The sequence below is a fragment of the Neolamprologus multifasciatus genome, chromosome 8 (genome assembly GCF_963576455.1).
Source record: "Neolamprologus multifasciatus chromosome 8, fNeoMul1.2, whole genome shotgun sequence".
NCBI lineage: Eukaryota > Metazoa > Chordata > Actinopteri > Cichliformes > Cichlidae > Neolamprologus > Neolamprologus multifasciatus.
In genome coordinates this window covers 21,072,703-21,100,313 of record NC_140446.1, presented here as the reverse complement: position 1 = coordinate 21,100,313, position 27,611 = coordinate 21,072,703, and the positions used below count along the sequence as shown (strand labels likewise).

Below are 27,611 nucleotides of genomic sequence, written 5' to 3'. Positions count from 1 at the left end.
GGAACACATGCTAATAGCAAACTTGTATCTGTAGTATAATATGAATCATGCGGTTAAAATAAACATTACCTGCACAGCACCGACGAATCGTCTGCTTCTTTAAAGTGTCTCAGTGGAGTCCTTCGCATGTTTTGGTTTCTGTCACTTCTCATTATCTGTTCTGGTGATTTCTTTAACTCGCAGTGCATTTGACCTCTCAGAGCCACCGTATATTATTTATAGTTTTTCAAATGTAATTGAATAAAATTACAGTAACACAAGTAGTAAATGGGCCCCAGTTATGTAGGGCTCTTCCTCATTTTTCTTCACTTATTCACCACTTCTATGTCAATAAACTTAACTTAGGGTTTCCTGAGTAAACGTTTAAAAAAGAACAAAGAAAAGAACCATTTTCTTGTCGCTTCCAGATAGTGACACTGGTTAAACTCTATTATGAATTTCTAGTTGTTTGGCAAGCTCTGTGATTAGGGGTTTTATAAAGTGGCCATGTCTTTATGTAATTCAATACTGCAATATCATCTGCAGTCCATTAGCTTGTATGCTTAACTGCTTCTGAAGGCCACAGCTAATTTTTAAGGGCCATGACTTCCTGCTCCATTCGTGGGTTATTATTTATTTTAAAAAAAACAAAAAAGTTTGAGCAACTTTAATTTCTCTTTTCCTCTAAACTCAGACTGTTCACCTACATGCAATCAAAGCCTGCAGCATGATTGATCAATAGATGACAAGCCAGAAAGCTTCCACCCCTGGCCTGCAGATGTGCAGATATCTTATTATAGAGATAACATTATCTCTTACGTGGAGCTGGGGTTCTTAATAAAACAGAACACTAAACTACTTTTACGATGATTAGGTGACTTTAAAGGCACCCACTGAAGGTCTTGATGACAGTATAATCTGGCAACGCTGGCTTCTGGGAATGCAGTGCACTGTTGTGAATGTTAACAGAATCTGAGGACAAAGATGCGTCGTAGAGATGAAGATAATAGAGCTGCTAAGGCTTTTAGAGCCCCTCCTTTTACATTACACATTTTGTGTGGTCTTAAAATGAGACTATTGATTAGGAGGATGAAACCACCAAGTGAGCAGAGGCTGTGTGCGCGTAGAAGGGTGAAAAAACAATTTCTAACACGTCATCGTGACAGACGGCGAGTAAAAGAGCCAAATTCATTGAGTTCGTAATAAAAGAACACTTTAACCTGAGCTTCACGTGTCTCACATTATGTCAAATCCTGCAGACACAAGACACAAATCAGTAAAATGAGTCCTCTGTTCTGAATATCTGCGTATCTGTCCAACCCGCTACACACACACACTCTGTAAAGCAGGCGGTGTGTATTAGCTAATTAAATCAGGCTGAAAAAGCATCTGGGCTGCGGGTTGTTCTGATAACCGTGTGGACGGCTCCACTGAGAGCTCGTCATGTGGATTTCAGGAAGTTTCCCTGGAGGTCCCTCTTTTGTTGGTTGTGAATGAGGGCTGATAAGCAGGGCACCAAACATCACCCGTGGAGAATGAGGGTTTGGGTGGCGGTGTGGGGGCGCGACGGCGGTGCAAGACAAAGACTGTTAGATGTAACTGCCAAGGACATAAAGCCGCACTTCCAGTTCTGATTGATTTCTTCCCCCAAAGTCGACGATGCTCAGCCAGTTACGGCTTGTAAGGAGACTGCGTCTGTCTCTCAGTCCCTTTCTTTGTCACCGCGTCTTTGTGCCCGTGTCCTCAGTCACAGTACAACATGTGCGTTTACATTTTCAAGGGCTCTCAAGATGCATCTCCAAGCTATCAGAGGCCCTGATATACCTATAACTAGTGTTCCGGTTTATCCCACTGGTGCTGGATCTGTGTGGGATAGTCAAGCAGTACGATTACATGTGCCTGTAATTTGGAAACAGCTGAAGTGGTTTCTTTTCTCCGGGTAACAGTGGATTCTCGCCAAATTTACAAGTAACTGTGTTTTTAAAAGATGGCACAAAGCTTGCAGTGCAGCTGTTTGATGGAATTGTAAGCTATAATTGTGAAGGGTGGGAAAAGTAGGTCTCTTTATTTGTTGGGGTCTCACTGTTTTGGGGAGGTTTGAAAAGGCCATGCCTAGCTTTACTACAGTGCACTGATCTGACCTCGTGTTTTCTTCTCAGGCATCTTCTATTTCAGTTAGTAGAGAGGCCTCAAGGCCAGCCTGGCTTCTTTCTCATTTGGGAGATAGTAAAGCACCTAACTGTATTGCTTTGTCTGGATAGAGAGTAAACATAGAAGAGGAAACAAAAAATTCAGAACTGAGATTCATGAGCTCGAGACACACGATCTCTTTTTTCTTTTACATCAAGTACCTTTGCAGTAATTAGTCTGATAATTTTTTAATTTGCTCTAGAATGATCATTTCTGCATGAGTGAAAAGATTTCCATATGATTGCATTCAAATCACGCCATGCAGAGTCAGACTGGAGCTAAAGCCAAGACGATCCATCAGATATTTGAATGAGAACATTAGAAGTTTATTAAATTCATGTACATTTGCATTGTGGGGAAGAGCTCATATTGAAACGCTAAGGGACATTTCCCACCAAATTATTGTCACACTATTGGACGTGCACATTATCTAAAATATCACTATACGCTGTATCATTAATGTTTCCCTTAATGGGAACTAAAGGGCCCAGCTCGAACCAGAGGAAAAAACAATTTCTAGAAACTTTGTCAGAGAACCTTCCGGTCATACGCAGTATATTTTTGCACTAATATTGCCATCCTAGCTCTCCATTAATCAGTACGTTATCTGTAAGTGTCCTTTCTTAATGACACTAAGGATATTTGGCATTGAAAACGACCTGCATACAGTGCGTTGTAGCTATAACCTTCTTGTTTTAGCCCTCTGTTTTCTTCTGTTTAAGCTTTGTGTGTCTGTTTGTGCAGGGAGAATGAGGTCCTGAAGGTCCAGCTGAAGAAATATGTGGGGGCGGTACAGATGCTGAAGAGAGAAGGAAGCCAAGGCAATGACGGTAAAATACACACACGCACACACACACACGTGTGCGCGCTCTCTCCGTGCATCATTATGAGCTGAAATTAGATTTCATATCAGCGTCCCAGTCCATCTATTTTGCTTTCAAACAGCAGCGCTCATGGATGCAAACAGCAAAAAATAAGGTCATCGGTTTTCTTTCATATGCCAGATCAGTTCTGGTGCTTTTCTCAGGGGCTCTGATGACTACCCTCTATTTTTACAGTTCGAGACCCTGTCAGACAGAGAGAGCCGGTTTCCCTCTCAGTCCTGCTCACTTTCATTTATCCAGAGTTTTAGTTTTTGAAAAGATTCGGTATCTCTGACTTTGTTTTTGTGTTGCGGAGGGATGTTAGCGAGGCTTTGTGTGAAAACTAGCAAGATAAGCCTCTGTTGTGTCAAATGCAAATAAAATGAACACTGCAGATAACAGAGGGCCATATATTAGGTCAATTGCAATCTATGGGACAAAAGGGGGAGTGGTTATCTCTAAAACCCAGAGGGTTCACTGAGTTTTTTGTGCTTTTGTTCGGTGCATCTTTTCCCTATTAAATTCATGTTTTATGATGTTTTTCTTAACAGTAACCCTTCTAATAATGCACTACAGCGTCTACTCTACACTATCACCAACATGAAACCTGAGCCTAGATGAATATTATCTTTATTTTGAGGAAAATTCAATTTGTATTAAAATGTGGGTCTTTTTAATTATTTATATCAGTGATAAAACATGTCAGCATCCGCACTATAAAGTCCAATGACCAGATGGACAGTTAGGCCCAACGATACACGGAAAAGTCAGTTTGTCTGTGAGCAATGATGTAACCATGGGTGATAAATCAGCCATAGTGTGCCTCAGCCTCAGTACCTTGACTAAAACATTAAAAAGGCTTAACTTTGCATTATATTTAATTAACATTGAAGCTATCATATGACTTTTAAAACTGGAGGGTTAATAACTAGTTAAAGGTCGTCTGTCCTTAGCAATAATAAACTGTTTGATTCATGAATATGTTGAATCTGCCTTTTATTCTGTGAACTGTAGACACTTGAAACTGGGAAAAAAAAGGGTGGCCTTCAGACTAAAACGTGTGGCCTTCCACCGAAAGCAACACATTTCAAAGGGGCAGCTTTTACTTTGAAGGCGAACTTTGTCCTTTTGTTTGTGTCGGAGTTTCATTACAGGTTTGCAAACTCCTCCATGCAAACTATGGGCGACCATGGAAACCTGCTAGCAGCCAAAGAAATTGCAAAGAGGTTTTTGGCGCAGCACCGTATACCTCTTTGAAACCAATTTGACTTCGCATTAGCAAGGAACCACCAGCAGCCGCTCGCCATCCAGTCACAAAATAAACACTTCCACCTCGGGATCGTGGTCACAGACTGAGGCAATCATTGTATATTGCATATTTAAACTTTGGACTATACAATTTTTGTGCAAATTGGAGCAGTAAATATTCTAAAATATTTGACTCAGGTCTCTAAAATAAAATATATGAACATATTTAACAACATTATTTTCTAAGTTATATTCTCTCCGGTCCGCTCACAGTCCAAAGACATGCACTTAGTGGGGGTAGGTTAATTGGAAAATTGCCCATAGGTGTGAATGCAGGAGTGAATGTGAGTACGAATGGTTGTCTGAGTCTGTGTTAGCCCTGTGATGGACTGGCGACTTGTCCAGGGTGTGCCCCGCCTCTCGCCATATGACAGCTGGGATAGGCTCCGGCCCCCGCGACCCTGATAAAGGAAGTGGAAGCGAATGGGATACACTGATATTTTTTGTGTGTTTCAACTTGTCATATTTGTTCAATCCAGCATGAAATTGAAATAAAAATGGGATTTTTTCATTTTTGTGACTAATCCCACGATAGTGTTCTACATGCTTTTGTTTACAGTAGTGCATAATTCTGCTATTTATCATGTAGAAATTGTCATTAGTTGCCTGTTTTTAGTTAGCTTGTACACAAATATGGGACTTTGTGGGCATGCTGGCCTTTTAGTTTTATTTTAAGTTATGAGTACTCAGGCAGATACATTTTTGATTTATCTGTTCCAAATTACAGAGCCTGTTTCATTTTTAAGGTATGAAATGGCAGCGAAAATTTTCAGGCTTTTATCTCTGATAGTCTTTGAGATATTCATGTTCAAACATTGCCTCAGATTTCAGTGTGTGAATAAAATGCCTGAAAGTCGGTCGATAAATCACTTTTTTAAAAAAATGGATCTCGAAAACTATTTGAAATATGAAGCTAAAGTTTCACAGCACTCATGTTCAGGCTTTGCACCATAAGTTTTTGATCTAATCTTCTAAATATTGGCTGATTTTGGATGGAATGACCCCTGCATGAAACTGGATTTTGTTTTCTTATCATGCAGTTTTAATCTCAATTGCAATAAAAGAAATCTGATGGTTTTTAAAAACTCGTTTTATATTAATTACGAAAAAGATGCTTCTATTCAGAAGAATTCAACTGATGATCATTGAGAGTCTGCGGTTGTTAAGCAGGCCCGGACCTGTGCGAGTTCGGCCTTCAACATCATCAGTCATGTTTAAAACATCACAACAGTTCACATTTCATCTTTCAGGTTCCTGCAATTACTGTGTTCAGCCCGTCAAACAGGGCCGCCTGAGCGGCTGACACTGGAGACCATGGCGGGGAGGAACCGTACGATGAGAGATGATTGGAAAGAGCAATGGTGATTTCCTTACGCGTGTGCATTATCAGGAAATAGCCCTCACCCGCTGCAGTTTCTCAATCTGTGTTTCCTCCTCACTTTGTGGCTTCCTCTTGTTTCTTTTGCACTCTTCTTGTTTTGCCGCCACTCATTACCTTACCTGCTCGTGTTGACTTTTCAGTTTCTTGTCGTTTGTACCATTTCTCTCTCCTCTCCACCCATCCACACTCCCGCTCGCTCCATTCACACCACCGTCGTCCCGACAGGCATAGTAATTCCCCCTCCGCAGCGGCGTCTAAATGATTTCATCCTCCCTTGCCTCTGTCTTCTCCTGCTAATGATGCGCCTCGTTCCATCGTGCTTTGATGTCGACTACCAGAGCCTGCCGTTGTGCGTTGGGAATGAAGGAGGCAAAATAACATGCGAGGAGTTTAAGGGGAGCAGAAAATCACGGCTGCTGGGGGGTTTCAATTGATACACAAGCACCCCCTTTTTTTATGAGCTGTCAGCATGTTTCCCCCTGATCAGTGTGCTGCATTTTTGAAACGTCTCCTGTCTAATGATAGCGAAGCAGACTTGATCTCTCAAATGCTCCTCAGGCGCTGTCAGACCCACTGACATCCCACAAAAGATGGTTTTCCTTTCCTTCTGTTTCAGAGAAGCGATAATTGGTGTTTCCATGTGTGATGCTGTCTGTCCCTGTTTGTTTGGGGGGATATCCCCACACCACTTATACTTGGATATGAAGCAGTGCGATTTTATTACAGAGTGTGGATTGCAAATCATTTCACATGCATGAATGCTGTTTGAATATATGCATATGTTGCATAAGTGGTAGATATACTAGACTTGTACATAAGAGAAAAAGCTCCTGTTTTAATTTATCACTGACTTATGTTGAGTTTACTTCCTGCTTTCATTTCATTCCCACTTTTTTGTAAGGATAGTCTGACCTTTCTCCTTGTTTTTCCCTTTGCTTCAATGTTTTGTGGTGGAAGTCTTCCTTTGGTTAGTTTTTGTCATTCTGTGGACGTTACTTGCAGGATTTGGGTCTTGATGAGGTTCATTTCTGGTTTATCCCTGGATTTTCTTTAGTGTCAAGAACATGGTTTACTACTAACATTATCGGGTTCATCACCATTTGTAGTGATGCTGAACCTCTCTAATATGTGTCAGAGAGGTTGTGTTTCCGTAACAGCTCTATAAATGTATAAAAAAACAGTCTAATGACCAATCACTACCATTCATTCCTGGAAGTTCTCCCAGTGAATGAACATTTGAGGTCTAAATCTATTTCTCGCGGGCGTTACGCAGGTGAGGGAAAAGGGGGGAAAAAAACCTTTCCCTGACAAGCATCAATGAGAGATTTCGATTCTCAGCGGAGGGAGATTTACTTCTTTATTTATTTTTACTGCCAGCCTCAAACAATTTCAAACCTTTTCATTGATCTCTGGGCTAATGTACGGCAGCATAATCCTAAAATGGAGCGCACTAAAGTCTCCTACTTTTTGACCTTGAATTAAAATTCCAAGTTAAACCTTTTTACTGATTTTAGTAAAAGGTTTTTATTTGTTCAGAACATTTTTGAAGATTACCAGCTGAAAGAATAAGTCAGATAGTGTGACAAAAGCTATAAGAATACTTCGACCTCCAGTAAACATTCATTTAATGGCCCAAACAGCTTCTAGCGCCCTGGTCTCTGGGTCTTGAATATTTCTTGTGCAGAGATGTTGCAGGTTGATGTCTTGCAGTGATTTTCAAATAATATATTTACAGTAGTGAGATTGAAAGCTAGTTTTTGCTTTGGTTTTAAGACATTTGTAAGATATGCAAAACCCCCAAATTCATTCTTTCACTGTAGTTTTAGCGTCACCCTCTTGAATCACTGTCACGTATCTGAATCTGACCTGCGTGAATATAGATCTAGATCCAAAATGAAAGGGAAAGGGATTAGTCAGATTGGATGTGAATAGAGTCAGGGATAAAAGGACCTGCTTGAAAGTGAAGCCAACCAAACGGAGAGATGCCGCTGGCGACGGTTATGATGCCATACACACTTTAAGCTAAGGGCAAGTATATTCGGATCCTCTTAGGGTAATCTAATACCCAGACCAATACAGTGGGGCGCTACTCAACCCCATTAAACTGACCCAATTACAATCTATTTGTTTGTGGCCTTACTTGGGGAATGTGATGCATCTAGGTTACTCAGAACTGATTTGACTCGAGCATATCTAGTTTGGTTTTGAGTACATTTATTCTGAATTTCTGTGCTACAGGCAGCAGGCAGTGCAGTGACCTGCATCGTGGAACATATCAGGATCAGAATCATTTTATTGTCATTGTGGCAAACGCACAACAAAATGCCAAAAATACTGTAATGCACACTGACATATCTCATAAACTATTGTCAAGCTAGTCTTTATTAAAGCATGTGGCTCTTCTCTCCAACTATACAGGTGAGTTCAAAAAGAAAGCTATGGTGGTGGCAGTCTGTTCTTAACTGTAGTGAGCGGGTGAAAAATAGTGAGTTAATGCTGGTACTGTGATGGATTGATGTGGTGTGAAGTAGAGCAGGGCGATATGACCAAAAATATTTATCACGCTATACATTTGAAAATTTGCGATAACGATATAACTGACGATATAATTGACACTAGACAAAATATTTTACAACTCCACAACTTTATTAGTGCAAAAAACCCCATCAATGTATTTTCACTCAAACAAGCAGCTGTTTGTTATGTGCATTAAAGTTATATAAAAATGTAACAGTGCAAATACAAACTCCTTGCTGACAGTTTAACCAAAAGGCATTTCCAGTGGAAACTGGCCGACATATCCTCAGCATAACCATGTATAATATCCACAAAACTTAAAAGAGGTTATACACACACAATAAGGTAATATTATGTTGAAGCACAGTACGTATCACTCCGCGGGGCTCTGCCTACGGTAGCCGTAATGCTCCGACAATCCATCAAGCGGTGCGGGTTCGTAGCTTAGCAAAGTCGTACTGAAACATTTGACAGATTTTCGAGTGCCGTGTACATAAAATCGTTTCGAGGTCAGTAAACACAACCAGAATTCATACATAAGGCACACGGGATTATAAGGGGCGCTGTCGATTTTCAGAAAAATCAAAGGATTGATTTTAAGTGTGCCGTATTTTCCAAACAACACGATAATAATGACAGCCCGCTAGCATGCGCTACCAAAAATAGTGCTTTGTTGTTTATCTGACGGACGAAAGCTAAACCAGTTTCACACCACTGAAGCTGCAGCATTTTTACAAACCAATTCTGGTTCATCCGTTTCATTTAACGATCCGCTTTCGCTCTTCTCATTCTGCGTCGCCGCCATGTGCGTATGTAAACATAGGCACTGCGCATGCGCGTTTTACCCATATTCTATCGCGATATGTCATTTTCCTATCGTTGCCCAAAATTACACCGGTATTACCGCGAACGGTATGATATAGCCCAGCCCTAGTGTGAAGTCACATGATGAAATCAGGGGCTTGACTGAATTACAAAAACTTTACATTTCCCGGAAAATGGATGCTTTCTCACTTGACGTGTGATATTGTTTCATTGTCCCAGGTGGAGGTTTTATGCCTGGTCACTCGCTGATGTTTGACTGACTCCTTTACCTGAGGGAACGGCCTCTCCGAGGGGGGTCAGTAAATGAATCTGGGCAGATGTGGGGATTCTGGGAGTTTCAGCGCCACTAAGATAACTGATGGTCCCCTGTGGGCCAGTGAAACTGGCTGATTTCATTTATTAAGGAAAAAAAGCTATTCAAGCCTACCTGGCTCTATGTGGAAAAAATAATTGCCTGTTAAACCTAATAACTGGCTGTACTACCCTTGGCAGCAAGAACTGCAATCATGCTTTTGACATAGTTGACAATGAGTTTTCCACATCATCATTGCGGAGGAATTTTGACCCACTCTTCTTTGCAGATTTTTTTCAAATTCAGCCACACTGGAGGGTTTTTGAGCCATTCTACTTGTCTGCTTATCTCATTGTCTTTCTGCATAACTCAAGTGTGCTTAAGCTTTAGGACATGAACCGATATCCAGATATTCTTCTTCAGGATTTCCTGGTAGAAATCATGGAACTGCTATGTTAGGTTTATGCCAGACGTATTGGGACTTATAAATGTGAAGGAGTTACCTTCTTTAGCTCTCTTTAAGCCAGCTCTTTTCTGATTGGCTGGCTAGTCTTAACAGTTGGTAGGTGAAGCTTGGTGCAAGAGGTGTGTCTTCAAGATTATTGAACCCGGTGTTCAGACAAACCATCCTACTTTGGCAAAACGTCCTACCGTAAGTAGTTTATGCACATTTCTGCTGTCACAGAGTAATTCCAGCACAAATTTAAGTACGGTTTGCCACTTAACTTTGCCCATCAGAGTATGCTTGTAGCCCATATTCTCAAAGATAGGAGGGTTCGCCACTTAATATCGTGTTGTGCGCATGCATAGAAACAACGGGTAGGATGGTTTGTCAGGTAGGATGGATTCCCAGAACACTGACTTTCCGATCTATTTGCAGGTATAGCAGACAATAAATGAAAATTTAAAAAGTAGAGACCAGATGGGAGAACACGCTTTTTATTCATGACAAACTTTGACATAAGAATATATAGAATACAATAAAATACATATAATAGTATACACATGACAGAAACAAAAGTAAAGCACAGTTATTCCCTTCATGATTTAAAAATATTTACAGTGTGACTCCTACAATCCTCCAGCCCACCTCTGCAACTGCAATATAATGATTCCTACTTTTCTACAGCCCGTTCTGTCCAATCCCCTACACCTCCTCATTTTTGACTTCTTTTTTTTTTTCATTTTTGCATGTCAGCTGTGTTTTCCCTCCACGAATTTTACACGGATGGCATCCCGGCACTTTGATTCATTCTACGTTTTGCCTGTCTCTGCGTACGTGTTTAATTCGCCCATAAATAAACCCACCGTGGACAGCAGCTTATTCATCTCCAATAAGGAAATGGATTACATGGCCATTTAAAACCCAATAAGCTTCCCTTGCTGTGCCTTGCTCCCTTCTCCTTCCTCTGACAGCCAGCAGCCTAATGAGTGAATGAGAGGCATTTGTCACTGCTGCCTGGCCTAATAGGAGTGTGTAACTTATTCATTACACACATAGATCTGCATTTGCTGGCCTTGTGTGTGCTACACTTTGCCCTTGTAGGGCCCCGGGGAGGTCGGTCATCTTGCTGAGAGCTGTCAGCTGTGTGTGTGTGTGTGTGTGTGTGCCCTGTGCTTTTGTTTGTCTGCATAAACCTGCCTTCTGTATGCATAAAAGTGTGAAGCCGTGCTAGTACAAACTTTTGATTTGTGTGTGTGTGTTAATATGGAGGTGGACTTTGATTACTTGTTAACAAATAAGCTGCTGAGTGTGTTTGGGGGGGTTAATGTGTGGAAAGCAGGTCACAGTGACAAGAGGGGAGTCATAATTTGAAAATTTGTGTTTAGCTATGTGTTTTTTTTGTGCATATGTGTGCACATTTACATAATATACTCTCGTATTTGTGCTAATTGTCTTTTCGAGTATCATATCCCCCCCGTGTGAGTGTAGGTGAGACGTGGTGTATATGGACGTTAGTGTGAGGAGACTAAATTAAACTGTGCATTAGCGGCTGTAGGTGGATATGAAACTGTTGTAACTGGTGTGGTTTATGTTATAAAGTTATTCGCGTCCCAGTAGGCCCACCGTAAAAAGCGCAAATGATGAGTCATTCTCTATGTGAATTGAATTTAATTGTGCCCACACGTACAGCCGGAGCTTCAGATCATAAGAAGAGAAGCCAGGCGGCAGCTCGCATTGTTTAGCCTTTTAGGTCTTCATCCAACAGCTTGGGCATGTTTACTGTCTCAGAGGTGTGAGGGACTTTCATTTATTCAGCAGAGGGTGGTCTGTTTGTATGTGTGTATACGACAGTGGATTTAACACACTGCTTATTTACCTGGCACGAGAGAGGTGACATTGCGTATTGTTTGTCACAGGTGGGGCCAGGTGGTCAACGTCGGAGTGAGCGCGGCACCTTCGTGCGCGCGCGTATAGATTTATGCGTCGGCAGCGTCATATCTCGCAGGCGATTCCATGTGGGCGCAGCAGGGGTGTGTGACAGATTTCATCACCTGGACGGATCGGTGTTAATGAACATTTTAATCATCTCGCTGAGTGCCAGAGCCTGCTGGGTGTCATCATCCGCCTTTCCCAAAGATAAATATGGAAGGGCACTGCTGAAGTGGGAAAGCACTCCAGCGGGGTGTGGATTCCCATCAGAGACGTTTTTTGGCTCTCGGGCAACCAAATCGAAGCGTTTGTTGGAGCTTTTGCTATTTTGTTGCAAGATTTGATAACCCAAACATTTCTGTGTTTGGTTGTGTTCGCTGCAAGCTGTTAAAATGTCACAAAACAAATAGATAAACATGATTTTCACACACCAGTTAAATGTTATTCGGCTGTTCTGAGCAGTTCCCAAATTCTTTTTAAAAAATACATAAAACCACAGCCTTCTAGCTTTTAGTGGAAAAAAATGTTTTTACAGTTAACTCAGACTCAGGTGAGGAATGAAAATATGTACTCAGGTACTTTCATTTCTAGCTCTAATAATCCTTTTTTTGATTGTTGTACTGTTGTGTTACATTACTAAATTGTTGGGTTCTCATATAGTGCTTTTCTACTCTGTCTAAGCACTCAAAGTGACTTATACAGCTTGCCTCATTCACACCGATTCATACAAGAATCATGCTTTTAAGTGCTTTCTAACATTTAAACACACTTAAACTCTGATGGATACATTGGAGAGCAACTTGGGGTTATATTTGACTGCAGCAGCCAGAGATTAAACCACCAACCTTCCGATTAGTAGCTGACCTACAACAGCTAAGTGCTGCTCAGTGTTCAGTACAGTTTCTACACACTTTTTATTACTATGTGCATATTAGTATTGTACAACACTTTGGTTTACCAGGTGTGTTTTTAAAGTGCTATATAAATAAATGATGATGACATGTATTCACACCAAGATGCTGCACATGGACAGCAAGAGCACTCTGCATGTTTGAGGAGTCACAGAACTAAATATGAATACAGGAACATTAAGAATAAGTGGGTAAACAGAATGGTCAGTGATGACCACCAAGGTTCAACAACCCAAGAAAAGAGCAGCGCCTTAAAGAAGATGAGCTGCTCACTGCTTGTCAGTGTTTTTGATTGACAGCTGCTCGGTTATGGCAAAAATCATACGACCGAGGAGATGACAGTTATTTTATTCGACTGATCGTCCATTCCTCCTGCTAAAATGTTCTTTTTAGCAGTGTATTTGCTTGAATCTGTTAGAGCTTTTGTTTCTTTTCATAAATTTTGTTGATTTTGTTGACCACCATCATCTCTGGTGGAGATGAAGCGATCCCCAGACCTTGAAGCACAAAAGAAAATGAGAGCGTCGTTACAAAAATGACTGAAGTACAAGAATAATTCTTCTTTATTATCTTATATTGTTTTAACAGTCACTGAAAAACATATTTTTAATTGATTAATTAAAAAAATTCCCAGCCCAGAGGAACAGTAAGAACATTTCTCAGCGGTACTTGAGTTTGAAAATTTAAAAAGAAAAACATACATTTCAACTTTCAGTGAACAGTGTTTTCCTGCATCACATAAAGCACCCCACATACATGTAAAATAAAGAACTTTAAGTTCTTATGAGCTTTATTTAAAATCCCAACAACACCACGCACTTAGATTGTTTCATAAATACTTCACATTTGCTGCTCTCAGAGAGTCTTTAAATGTTCCCCAAAATAACTCTATTCTGTAAATCTACATGGAAGCTGAGATTTTGTACTTGTTTCAACTATCAAATCACCTTCAGAAAGGATCAGGAATGAGCTTAGTGAGGGATTTTCAGTCTTTCAGGCAACTGAGGCATTGTGTGGAAAATTTGAGAGCAACTCAATTTAAGGAGGACAGTTCTGATATTTGGTTCAATCCTCTGGAAGCTTTGTAATGGAGTGAGGCGCCCGTCTCTGAGACTGGATTAAGTTGAGAGAGAGAGTGGGTATGGGGTGTGAATAGAGACGAGTCAGAGGGAGTTGGAAGGCTTTAAGCGATACATCTGGAGATTCATCTCCTCTCTTGCCTCATGGTCTCTCATCATGTATCTTGCTATCTTTCAACCACATCGGCTTACTTGTATGTGAAGCTGCAAGGATCCTCCTTTCCTGCAACGATGCACTGACAAACTCATCTGCTCATAACAGATTACATCTGTTACGAGCTCGCCCGCCTGCCTGCGTGCCTTTCAGCCCGCGCATGACCTGGTGCTCTATTAGCCACTCATTTACCGTGTGACTGCCCGTGCTGACAACAACCCAGTGCCGACTTACTTTAACATGCTGCCTGGTGTCAGGAGCTAAACAGCCTGGGCAGCTGCAAGCAGATGTTGGGTACAGACATGTATCCCATTTGTTATGTCGGCTGCTGTTTTACTCGCATGTTTTTGCCTCGCCAGTGTCTGACGGTGCTGTGATGTAGCGTGACAATCAGGTTTGTGCATCACAAAGCACAGGAGGAAAGTTTTGAAGTTAAGCGCGTGTTTGTGTTTTGAATGACAGACGGAGACTTTGAGGTTGAGTGACTGTGGACTTGTTTAAAGGGGGTGGTTTTTAATTACTACAGCTGTATGTCGGATACCAGCGGCGGTTCCGCCGATTTCACACCTCCCACAGTTGCTGCAGTGCACTCTGGGTAGGAGGTGGAGGCTTACAAGCATACTTTAGTAGCAATAACAACATTGGCTCAGTTCATCAGTGCCCTGCGACAGCCAGCCTACGTGGTTTCCCACACACGGAGCTGATAATGAAATTGTTGGAGCATCTGTCACTTGTCCTTTCTCTCTTTATTTTTGTCCATCATGTCAGTGAGCATTTTGAACATTTCAGTTTTTACATTTCCTGTTATTGAAACTGCTCCGTCTGTGGCAAATAATTGAATTAAACACTCTGCAGGTTAAGTTTAAAAGGCACTTGCTGCTAGTAGCATAGTAATAGTATGCAGATCGAGTGTTTTAACAGATGCATGAAACTATACATTTTTAGACATAAGTTGTAAAGGCCGCCATTTTCTTTGTGAGTATTTATTACACGGCGTGCTGCGGGGAAAAGCCTGTTCTAACGTTTGAGTCTAAGGCTTATTTTTTTAGCACCTGACGGCATTTTTTTTTACTTCTCATCCGTAAATAATCTGCTCTTTCACGTGATTCAGTTTATTTTGAAAAGTCTCAACAGGATCTTGAGCTTTATTGTGAAAGGTTTATGTGGAACATAAACAAGCGGACATGCGATGCTGTTACCGTCGTTGTTGCTAACGACAACGCATAAAAACAGGCGCTTGTCCGTCCGTAGTGTGGTTATATAAAATATAAGAGAAAGAGAGAACTTTAAGAAATTAATATAGCCACTACAGTGACCATCAAAACGATGAAAAAATATTGCCGTAAACAGTTTATTTTGCGACACCACGAAACAAACGATAGCGTAAAATGAAACGATAGACGTTTTTATATTGTCATCTGATATATATCGTTATATCGAACAGCCCTAAGCAGCATCAGAAAAATGTAGAACTGTTGTGAACCATAAATGAACTGTACCTGACATCGTAGTGTTTAGATAAATTCGTTCGAAGTTTGCAGTAGGTAACCTTGATAGAGAACGTGCACTCCCTGTGCTCCTTATTAAGTTATTTTTTTTCTTCTGTCTTTTTGTTGTATTTCCACAGTTAATGGCACTGGGTGGAGAATTTCAAGAGCAGCTAAACAACCTCAGATACACATTTGCCTCTGCTTTAACTACAGGTTCTCGTGCTCTGATTAATAACTGGAGTTTATTAATCAGATTAAAAAGCAGTCAGTTTGATTGATTACAGTACATCTTATCTTATGATCAGTTTAATTACAGAGCTGTCAGAACAATTGCCTTACATATTAAATATATGGCTTTTGCTCTGTGACGTTGTACAGCAGCTTCTTTCCTTCAAGGCCAATTTTTAAGTAAGGATTGTTTTTTAAGGTCACAGACGTGGTCTTTATTACAGATGAGTCTGCCCAGAACACAGTAAGATCATTCATAGTTATGAGAATAAAATGTTTAGTCACAATAATAAATAAGAAACGCAGGTCATGTTGTTTCTTCATATTTAATCAACAAGACATATTCATCAGTTTTCTGATGATTTGTTTATGAAAATGGCTCTCACGTTTAGATAAAACAGATGTGCTTTGGTTTTAAATTAGAGTTGCAGTCTTCACAGACTATTAAATTTATGACAACCAAGTAAATTGTTAGCATGAGTGATAAGTTTGCATTTTGACCACAAGATCATTCATAACGAAAAAGTTAGTGTGTGGCTTTTCTCGGCAGTGCGCGCACACACGGACTGTTTCAGCAATTAATCAGATGTCTAAATCGTACAATATTTAATATTGTGTTTAATAAATGCTCCCAGCCTCACATGGATGCAGTAAAGCTGCAAAAATTCTATATTTAGGTTTATAATTTAGAGTCGATCACATTTGTGTTTGAACTACTGCCAGACGTGTTTAATCAGACACAAATCATGATAGTCGAGTGTAAAGTTCAGCAGATTTTAAGTTGTTGTTTTTTAATTAACCCGCAGTGGTCCAAATGTTTGGATCATTTAAACTCTTTTAATTTACAACCTATTTTTAGTTTATATCCTCTCTTAATCTATATGATAATTAAAATGAAAAGCATAGACTCAGATCAGTGGTTTACTTGCAAATGACTTAAAACAGACTGACCCTAAAAATCAGAGACCATGTTATCTCTACAGAAAGCACAGTTATAAACACTGATTCATCAAATGAGTTATGAATCCAACCCATTATGTGAACTAAATACTATTAATGAGGAACATTTAAAAATATGATTTTTGCTTTTAATTAAAACTCATTCATGTGTGCATGAAATCAACCAGTCCAGTTAGTGGGAATTACGGCATGTACGGTGTATATGGGTATGATTCAGCAGACTAATGCCCTTGCTCGCTAGGCGGAGAATTTATGGAACATCCATGGAAGATGCTTGGAATACTTTTACAAGAGTTTTCCTTTTTCTCTATCAAAGCTTACAGTCAGATAAATGGGTCAGAATCCTGTAATCTCTTATTGAGTTCTCTGTAATTCTTCTGTGCTACAAACAGAAGATTTCAGTACTTTTGTTTATATGACAGCTCCAGTTTTCCGTGGTAGATTTTATTGGAGAACAGCGTTCACTGCAGAGTCACAGTGGGATAATTGCACAGTGACATAGAACATAATTAGAATTAATTGGTGGGCACAAGGAAAAGAATGTCAAGATTGAAAACTAATGTCTTTATAATCCTCCTGGCTTTATCCACTGCCTTACATCTTCCCAGTGAGTACAGAGGGATGAGCTTTTATTCCTTGATAAGTGATATTACAAGATGCTGCAAAGGTCAGCGCTACAGTGCCACCACAAATTTCAGACAACAGAGCAGGTGTAGTCGGTAAGTGTGGAGTCGTGGAGTAAATGCTGCGAAAGTGCACCAAGATAACAGCTACAGAGGAAAACAAGTTGCAGTGCCGCTCACCAGCATCTCTGTGAAAATAATAGTAATAATAATTTAGCTTGGAGTGCCTTTCAAGGAACCCAAGTATGCTGCACAGAACAAAAGAATCATTCTTCTTGTCTCGTTTCAAATCGAGTCTCCAAACATGTGGGAGTAATCTGTTTTGAGTGATATGTCTCGGCTTGATTATGAGTTTTATTTTTCTTTTTTGGAGCACTGCTGGGATTTGGATATGAATATTTAGAGTCTTACACAGATAACTATCCACGCTTGTTTGGAGCCTTTTCATTCGAAACCCCATGGAGCCTTTGAGAAGCCGCAGCAACTCTCTGCTGAATAAGTGCCACCAGCAAACCAGCAAATCTCTATCTCTTTATCGCCGCCTCAGAGCACTTCACCCCCTCCCTTCGCAGCGAATCACCAGTCGTGTGGCTGTTCCTCTGAACTCCCCTCTGTACGCGTGCCTCTGTGTGTGAGAGTGCATGTTTGTCTGGTGTCTGTGTGTTCGGCTTGTTAATGTGCAATGTGATAACAGCCCAGCTCTATAAACAACTTAATCCTGCTTCTTATGTGCCGGAGAGCAATGCTCTCCGCTCTTTCAAAGACCCGCAGGCTTAAGAGGAGAGGTGAAGGTGAGCGGGGGTGGGTCTGCATATGCATGGATATGAGTTTGGTTGCATGGAAGAGGAGGTGAGCGTGAGCAGTATCAGGAAATTGTCAGAGGAGCATAGACTGGAATGAGCACGTCAGTAAAGAACTTTTTAAAAAAATTTGATTCAGTATTGCTGAGGAGCAAACTTATCATTTCAAAAGTGTAAATTTCACTGATTTTCTTCTATTTCTTCTCCAGAAAACCCCAAATAATACTAAATTTAATGTCCATAAAGTTTGGAGACGCTTTCCAACTCATGTTTGCGTCATGCCGTGCTTCTCTTGTTGATGGTAACTTATTAGCTACTCTGTATTTAATTTAGTCTGCAGGTGTGAAATTACTTTGTGTGCAATGTTCTGTGGTTAAGAGAGTCTCTTTGCTGAATCCCTCAAAAAGACCCAAATGCAGTAAAATTAAGGCAACAGATTGCCTTAATTTTACTGAATGCTTTTCAGTTTATGAACTTAAGTCCAGATTTCAATTTTTAAACCTTCTATAGACCCTTATGTTATCATTTACACAGAGGTGTTGTAGTACTGTGGTTTCTGTGCTTTGTTGGAGAGCTGGTGGTCGGCAGTGTCTACATCTCCTCTGATAGACCTGCAGTCAGCATTTGTTTTTCAGTTTTTGATGATGTTTTGTCTTCATTGTCTTAGTTTGTATAAAAGAAAACTGGGCAGTTGAGCATTATTCCATTCACGTCTTGAAATGAAGTACATTTGAAAGCCTGTTCTGTTTGTTGGGTATTATAGCAGAGCTTCTATAGCAGCGTTCCAGATTGCTCTTCGTTGGAGGTTTGGCTGGCATCTGTCCAGCTTTGGTTTTAGATCAGCTCATATTTGTTGAGAAGTTTTTCTTTTGGTACTTTAAGTAGCCTGTTTTTCACCCGCTCAAGTAATACTATCTTGCCTCGTCCTGTCTGTCTTCTGCCTTTTGGGAGAACTTATCTGATGAGTCCATGAATCCAGTAACCTACTTCACTTATGCTGTCACATATTTCCTGTTCTGCTAAGAAGTAACAAAAATGTATTGCAGAACAAATACAGTATTGCAGAACACCTATAGTTTTTAGCTAACATTCATCATTTCCTTCTGCAAACCTAGGACTTTCCTGACATTCCCACTCTGGATGCAGATGCAGCCAATTGAAATAAATGCAATTAATTTGTGTTTTGCCAAGCATTGCAGTGATTTCTAGTTGTAAAATCCTGAGTGCTCTACTATGAAAAGTCATTTCAGTCTGCAGTCGATTTAAAACGATTCCAATACATCTTACACCTGAACTTACAAGTTTGTACAAGTGTGCAGCTGAAAAAGAATTTAAGCTTGCAGAGCACAGTTTGTAAACGAATCAAATGTGCATAGAAATAATATTGAATTCAGTCTTTTGCAGCAGCATCAAAGCAGTATTAACATGACGCGTTTCCTGATGATAATAGACAGAAGACAGAAGGATGAGCACAGGTAGAGAGTGGAACAACTGAGGAGATGAGGGATGCTGCAGAGGGTTTTTCATACTAACCACATCCTAACAGCCATCTCACTAGTCTCTTTTGTGTTGGCCAAATACCTTTGCAGAGCATAAGGAGAGGTCTCTAAAGGCCTTAGCTGTGCCTCTCTTTCTTCCTCTGGGACAAGACACGGGCTTTACCTGTCTTTCAAGCAAGCTGTACCACATCAGAGGCAGAATACTGATGAAGGTGAAATGGTTTGTGGGCTGAGCAGCATATTCTGCAGCAACACAGAGCAGAAAATCAGGGCAACTTAGCTTCTGCATTTTAATTTATCAGCTGAGGAATGAATACCCCTCCAATATTAAATCTCTACATCTTAGTCACGGGGATACAGTGGTTAGTGGATACCTCACAGGGATAAGGTCTGGGGTCCAAATGCACCGGAACTTTGACCTGGTTAGGAGTTTGCATGGGTTAGGCTAACTGGCCGTTCTTAAAAAAAAAAAAAAAAAAAGCAGTTGTGAATGTGAGCTTTGGATAGCTGTCTCCGTGTTAGCCCTGTGTTAGACTATCCCTCTCTTTTCTCTATAAAAGCTAGGATAGGCTGACCCCTCTCCTGCCCCCACTTGGCATAAGCGAATGGATGTATGGAAAAATCCCAAGTGCAATCTAAAAACAGCACAAACCTAATAAATCAAAAGTTAAAATTTTCTTGTTTTTTGAAAAAACAAATCTATTGAGATCTTCATCAGAGTTCCTAAATTCTTCTGAAGCTTCCATAAGGATCTCAAGACCATCAGCCTCCTCTTCCTCGTCACTTCCTCCACATTTGCATTATTTTCTTCCTCCTTTATTTCCTCCTCTTCCTTTTTGTTTTGGTCCTCTTTACATGTATTATCCCACTCTTCCTTTTCTCCTCTCTCCTCTTCTTTCTCTCCTCTGTCTTCTTGTTCTTCTTCCTCTTCTTCATCGAGATCAGAGCAGTTGAGGAAGTCGAAGCTTTCAAGGGCAGTTTCGACTTCCTGGTTAAAACTCGCAGATGTGGAGTCTGGGATGGAGGAAGAAAATAAAGTTCATCAAAAGTCATATATTTTTTTTATAAAGTGAGCAGCCTTGCTTTGATTCTGGGCAGCCAGTATGTGATTCATCAGTTCATGGATCTGAATAGACTACACTGATGTTTGTCGAGGCTTGTGAATGAGATGGAGATAAATATAATTTCTGTCTTGGCGTGTGCCTGATTGTGATATTAGTTTAGATCAACGGCTTTAGAGATGGGGGGAGTTGAGATTAACTTAATCCTCAGTTTGTTTTTAGCATGACAATGAGGTCCATATATCTTTGGGTTTAAGTATTCAAAATTAAATTGCAATTTTTGCTTTCGCATCATGCTCAGCAGTCACATCTTACATCATCTGTGGCAGCTTTCACATGCATACAAATGCAAACAGGCCCTTTTTTCAGTGTCATAATTGCATCTCAGATATGCTTGGAGATTGCAATGATCAAACGATATCCCAGAAGGATATAAATAATGAAATGGAAGCGATGAGCATAGATATTGAAATGGTCTCTGGAGCACTCAGTCACTCTTTGCTAGGTAAAAAAAAAGTATATGTTACTTTACTCATAAAAAGAGCCTTTTAATGACTTTAAATTCTCTGCACCCACACTCTGCCTCTTCTGTATTTAAAACGTGTAGAGAAAGACAACAAGACACTGCAGTGTAATAGGCAGGATGCTTCAGCCTCTGCACATAGCTCTTCACTAATCCTGCCCTCAGAATTGCAGTAAACACCCTCCAACTGTTAAAAAATAGATGACTCCTCAATCCATGTGTGCTCGTTGTCATTGTCTTTGTGTTGATCCGGTATATGGCTGCATTTTTGCTCTCATCTTTCTCAGGTATCTTCCTTTTCCATGTTCATCCTGTCTGATCTCTCGGTCTCTTTGAGTTTATTCTTGGTCCCTTTTTACAGTCTACTGCTTTATTTTGCAGGTTCTTCTTGTGACTTTCTGTGCTTTCTCTTGCCTTCTGTGTTACTTTTCTCACACTCGTTATTGTCTTGATTGCGTTTGCCTGTGCCTTTATTATCTCTCTCTCTGTTGTTTGTGCTTGGTCTGTGTTTTCTTCTTCACTTTTCTGACTTTTGGGTTGTTGTTTTTCCTTGTTGGCTCTTGTTGGACCTTTGTTAATGGTTTAGCCTCTTTTAGCATCAAAGCACCGTTTTTGCATTGACAGTCCATCTCTGTCTTGTTCGCCCTTGTATTCGTGTGACTGGCGTTTTCCACACAAAAGATTGGGACGAGCATTGAAGTGGCCCAGCAGGGGAATGGAGTCCCCAGCAGGGCAACTTCAAGAAAGACGGATTCACTGAACTGCCATTTATCATATAAACAGGATCTGCTGCCCGACCCAAAAGTGCAGAGAAATAACCCTCTCTTTTTTCAGGGAAAACCCTAACAAACAGGGACTGAACCGCGGGATTGAAGTAAACCCATCCCTGCCCGCCTTAGTGGGACAGGCCCAGGCTGCATACCAGTAGCCAGTACTTCTCTACATTAAGCTCTAGCCCGACCTCCTTTTCCACCAGAGACATGACGCTCTGCTGTAGCCAGATTCATCAGCTGTGGACTGGACCTCAGGGGATCAGGACCTTCGTCCCTGTCACCTCTGAAAAAAAAAATTGAAATTAACTGGAGTTACTTTCCTCATTTTTTTGTACAGATCACTTCACTAACATCTTTATGAGTCTGCCCTGAAAGCAAACAAGTTAACCAACTCAAAAAAAATAAAAAATCTGACTTCCAGACTGTAAATCTTCACAAATAAATTTAAAAAGTAATCACATCCCCAAAAACACTGCAAAGTCAAGCTGCCAGATTCAGAGGGGAGACACTGAGAAAAAAAAGTTTGTTTTCCTGCCTTGAGTCAAACTATAAGATCGGCATTATTTATATATTCACGATATGAATCTGCAGCCAGCCTCCAGTTAGTTTAGTGTAGTTTAGGCTGGAAAAGGTTTTTTTTAAATATATTTTTATTTTTGTTAAACAACCCTTAAGTTTCCCCTCACAAAGAAAAAGTCAGACATTCCACGCTTTAACCTTTTGTGCTTTAGTATCTGCGGGCTTGCTAAAGGGGGAAAATGGTTTCAACATCATAATCAAGATAACTCGCTTAGAGAGGATCCACGTAATGTGAAAAGTTTTTTCTCTCTCTCGAACAGAGATTTTTTTGGACTTGCTCCCTTGGTGAATCCCACTGTGCTGCAGCCAACTCAACGAAATGCTTGTTTTGTAAAAGTCCTTTGGAGTCTGGATCAAAAGCATTTTCATAGCAGCTCAATCTGTGATTGAAATATTTAATACTGGCACGGAGCCTCGTGCGTGGCAGCTTTCTTCACTCACTCTTGTTTCCTCTCTTTTACATTTGGTACCTCCTATTTTCTTTCCTTTGCCATTTCACCGTCTTTTATCTTTACTCTCACTTTTATTCTCATCTAGCTGCTCGTCTTGTTGCATTAGTAATTCACACAAATGCAGAGCAGATGTAGAGATGGAAATAAGAGGCTGAATATATATAGTGGTGTGAAAGTGTTTGCCCCTTTCTTGATTTTCTTTTTATTTTATTTTTTTATTATAAGCACGGTGGCACGGTGGTTAGCACTGTTGCCGCACAGCAAGAAGGTCCTGAGTTCAATTCCAACATCAGGCCGGGGTCTTTCTGTGTGGAGTTTGCATGTTCTCCCCGTGTTTGCGTGGGTTCTCTCCGGGTACTCCGGCTTCCTCCCACCGTCCAAAGACATGCAGCTTGTGGGGATAGGTTAATTGGATAATCCAAATTGCCACTAGGTGTGAATGTGCGAATGAATGTGAGTGTGAATGGTTGTTTGACAGACTGGCGACCTGTCCAGGGTGTACCCTGCCTCTCGCCCTATGACAGCTGGGATAGGCTCCAGCGCCCCCCGCGACCCTGAAAAGGATAAGCGGAAGCGAATGGATGGATATTAGACAAAAGTGACACAAGTAAACCCATAAATGCAGTTTTAAATGAAGGTGTTTATTATTAAGGGGAAAACAATACAAACGTACTTGAGGCCTGTGTGAAAAAGTGATTGCCCCCTAAACCTAATAACTGGTTGGGCCATCCTTGGCAGCAACAACTGAAATCAAGTGTTTGCCATAACTGCCAGTGAGACTTTTACAGTGCTGTGGAGAAATTTGGCCCACTTATCTTTTTGCAATTGCTGTAATTCATCCCTATTGGATGGTTTTTGAGCATGAACCGTCTTTTTCAAAGCGCATCTATTGGATTCAGGCCAGCGTGAGGTAGCATAACACAAGCAGCATGGAAAGTGATAGGAAGACAGCATCTGCAGACTGTTCAAGTTTCTTTTAAGTCTTCTTTATTTTCTGGCGTCGCCTTTCAACAATTGTTTCACAAAAACATAAGAACCTGGCAGTCAAAATCTCACCTGCTTTATATAGAATTCCCCTCACACCTGGATCTCATTAACCTCTACCATTGGGAAAACAGGGTAGACTAAATAACACAGTAACAAACTCATTCACCCAACTAAACAGTTTGAAAAGTCAATCTCTTCACTTAGTCTGACTCGTGAGGTTATTTTAAATGAAATAAACAATTTTACACAATAGAAACACCCCTTCATTTGGTTACACCCAATTGACATGATCAATGACATCATATCCTATAAAATCAGGAAGTACTGGGTACCTTCCCACATACCTGTTTTACACATAGGACCTGTTCAGAGGAACACACATTGGTAAGTATAACCAAACTACATAAACAAATGAAAGATTCAAATCAATTAATGATGACGTGACATTTAGCTTTAAGAACATTTGCACAGATGAAATGAATATAACCAATGCTACCACAAACAGACCCGGGATAGTATATAGAGCCAAAGTTACATGTGCTGTGTTTACATTAAAGCATTATGATAAGATAATTATCTATCATTAAGATAACAGAACACAAAATAACAATATATGCAAGTGACAAATGGTAAATGAATTCAGTCCTCGCCGCTGTGTCACAGCCAGGACTTTGACTAGGCCACTCCAAAGTCTTTGTTTTATTTTTCTTAAGGCATTCAGAGGTGGACTTGCTGGTGTGTTTTGGATCATTGTCCTGCTCCAAAACCAAAGAGCGCTTTAGTTTGAGGTCATGAACTGATGGCCGGACATTCTCCTTCAGGATGTTTTGGTAGACAGCAGAACTCATGGTTCCATTTATGACACTAAGTCTTCCAAGCGCTGAGGCAGCAAATCAGCCCCATACCATTACACTACCACCATCATATTTTACTGTTGGTGTGATGTTCCTTTACTTAAATGCTGTTTTACTTTTACACCACATGTAATAAAACTCACACCTTCCAGAAAGTTCCCAAACATCTTGGGGATCATCGAGATGTTTTCTTGCAAAACTGAGACAAGTCTCTATGTTCCTTTTGCTCAGCAGTGGTTTTCGTCTCGGAAATCTGGGTCTTTTGTGTCGTCACTGCGCTCTTGGGGTAATTTTGGTTGACTGACCACTCCTGGGAAGGTTCACCACTGTTCCATGTTTTCACCATTTGTGGAAAATAGCTCTCACTATGTTTTGCTGGAGTCCCACAGCTTTAGAAATGGCTTTGTAACCTTTTGTAACCTTTTCATTTGTTCCTGAATTTCCTTGGATTGCAGCACGACGTCTGGTTTTTGAGGATCTTTTGGGTTACTCCACTTTGTAAGGCTGGTGCTATTTAAGTGATTTCTTGATCGGGAGCAGGTGTGGCAGTAATCAGGCCTCGGTGTGGCTAGAGACAAAATGAACTCAGCTTTACAAAGATGTGATACACCACAGTTCGGCAATTGCTTTTTTCCCCACATTAATAATAAACAGCTTCATGTATCTTTGTCTAATATTTAAATTTGTTTGATGGTCTGACACATTTAAGTCTGACAAACATGTGAAAAATAGAAAATTAGGAAGTGGGCAAACACTTTTTCACACCACTGTATGTTTTTGATCGCTTCCAAACCTTTGACCGCCCATTGAAAGCAGCTATAGAGAGCTAATATCACCTGTGTTTGGAGCTGCTGCCGTGGCTGAGCCGTCATCCCAGAGAGAATAATGGAAAGAAGAAGAAAAAAGAGCAAACACAAAAGTACACTTCAGAGAGTTTTTGCTGCTCTCTGCGTCCCTTTCATCCCCTGCATGTAGAAAAGGCTTCTAAAGGTTTTTTTCTCCCTTTAAGTTTTTCCTCATTGTGTAAATAGAAATATGGAAAGGAGTGTCAGGATGTTTTGGAGGAAGCTGTTTACATCACACAAGTTGAAGACTACTTCCTGGAAGTTCACTTCTTAATGACTGCGTGTGGAGTCGTCTGTGTGTGTTTTGCATACGGCGGGGACAAGACAGGTGATGCGGTTTGCGTTTGTGCTGTCGGAACCTTCAGCGTAACGTGGATGAATCGCATCGTCGCAGCGGCGGGGGTCACTTCACTGTTTCAGCAGCTCTCAGGCTTTGTTTTTTCCCCTCCTGTTTCCTGCAGGGCTACTGCTTCTTATTAGGCTCGACAAACAAAAAGAGCTCAGATGTGAGATAAGTTGGTGATTAAAGGCCATCTAATAAACTTTGACAAGTTTAGGTGTCAGAACTTATTAGTTACAGCTCACTGATCTGATCTGTGGTTATAAATGAGTCAGGATCTTGGCACATAGAGACACGCGCGTGCACACACACGGGGAAGTTGAAGAGTTTACAAAAACAAAATCCACCATGGCACTGTTGTTTTCAAGAGCAATAAGTGAGAAGCAGGTGGCGCTGATTGAAACCTGCTGTCACCTCAAGTGATTAGCTGTGTCTGAACTACAGTGTGTAATGGCACCCTCATCTCCTGTGTAATTGGCTCTCGTATTGATTAAATAAGGTATGCATTTGTTCATGTTTGTTTAGGAACTTGGGAAGTTGAAGTTCTTGAACTTCTTTTAAATGTGTTTAATGCAAACGATGGTAATTTTATATCTGTGGCTTACTCGATCAACTATAAATGCTTCATCTATTTATAGTCGATAGAGTGATTACTGTAAAGGCTACAGCTAAGGCTACAGTTTCCTCTAAACCTGGGTGGTGTGATTGTTTCCTAATTTTTTTTTTTTTTTTGGGGGGGGGGGGGGGTATACAAGATTGGATTCAAATGTTTGACATGCGATGCAGAGAAAATACACAAGCGTCTGTGTCCAGCTAATCTGACTTTCATGTCAATGATCCTCACTACTGTGAAGTCTGCAGGTATGATCCAGAGACCAAACTATAGTTTTTTGAGTCACTTTGTAAGCTTGAAGGAGGATGCATCTGGTTAGGAGTGCGACCAGGAGCGTGCTCGACATTTTTTCCGGCATTCACAGGGCTTCACACTGTGACTTCATCCTGCACAGAGAGGAGAGAGACTCTCTGTAACAAGTTCTAATTTTATGTATCACGTTGGCCAGAAGACACGTTCTACGGCCCAAATGTAATCAAGAGGAAATTAACTTGGCAGATCTGCCATTAAAGCCTTTGGCCTATTATGCACTTTTAAAAAAATCAAAAATGATCTGGATCCACACCAAATATATAATGAAATCTTCCTTTGCCTTTTTTATTCCTCATCATCAGGTTTTATGAAATTTACTTAGGAGTTTTTTTTGTGTAATCCAGCGGTCCCCAAATCCCGGGCCTCGGACCGGTACCGGTCCGTGAGTCGTTTGGTACCGGGCCGCGAGAGTTGAGGCTCAGGTGTGAAATGTATAGTTTTCAGGGTTTTTATTGGTTTTCAGCGTTATTTTGTTATTGTTTTTATTGTTTTTATCGTTTACTCGGTTTTCCTTGGTCTTTTCATGTGTGTTATGAATAAATTTTCTTTTTTTCGGTACCGGTACTAGTTTTAATTTGTTGTATTTATCCGCGACACCTTAAAGGCCGGTCCATGAAAATATTGTCGGGTATAAACTGGTCCGTGGTGCAAAAAAGGTTGGGGACCGCTGGTGTAATCCTGCAGAAAAATAATAAAACAGACAATAATCACCTGTTAAGTACCTCCACCTTTGCTCAGGCCTTGGCAGAAAAATAACTAAAAAGCTAAGTGAAGGAAACCAACACAGCAGCACTAAGGT

General features: G+C 40.6%; 1 protein-coding gene across 2 annotated transcripts in view; it reads left to right on the top strand.

Annotated features, from left to right (window-relative positions):
- snx29 (sorting nexin 29) overlaps window positions 1-27,611 on the top strand; it is a 146,150-nt gene that overhangs the window by 30,047 nt on the left and 88,492 nt on the right. For both annotated transcript variants that reach the window (XM_085171253.1, XM_085171254.1), the window contains exon 14: window positions 2,914-2,999. In XM_085171253.1, coding sequence (XP_085027379.1) covers window positions 2,914-2,999 — 86 coding nt within the window. The remainder of the gene's footprint in view (window positions 1-2,913; window positions 3,000-27,611) is intronic.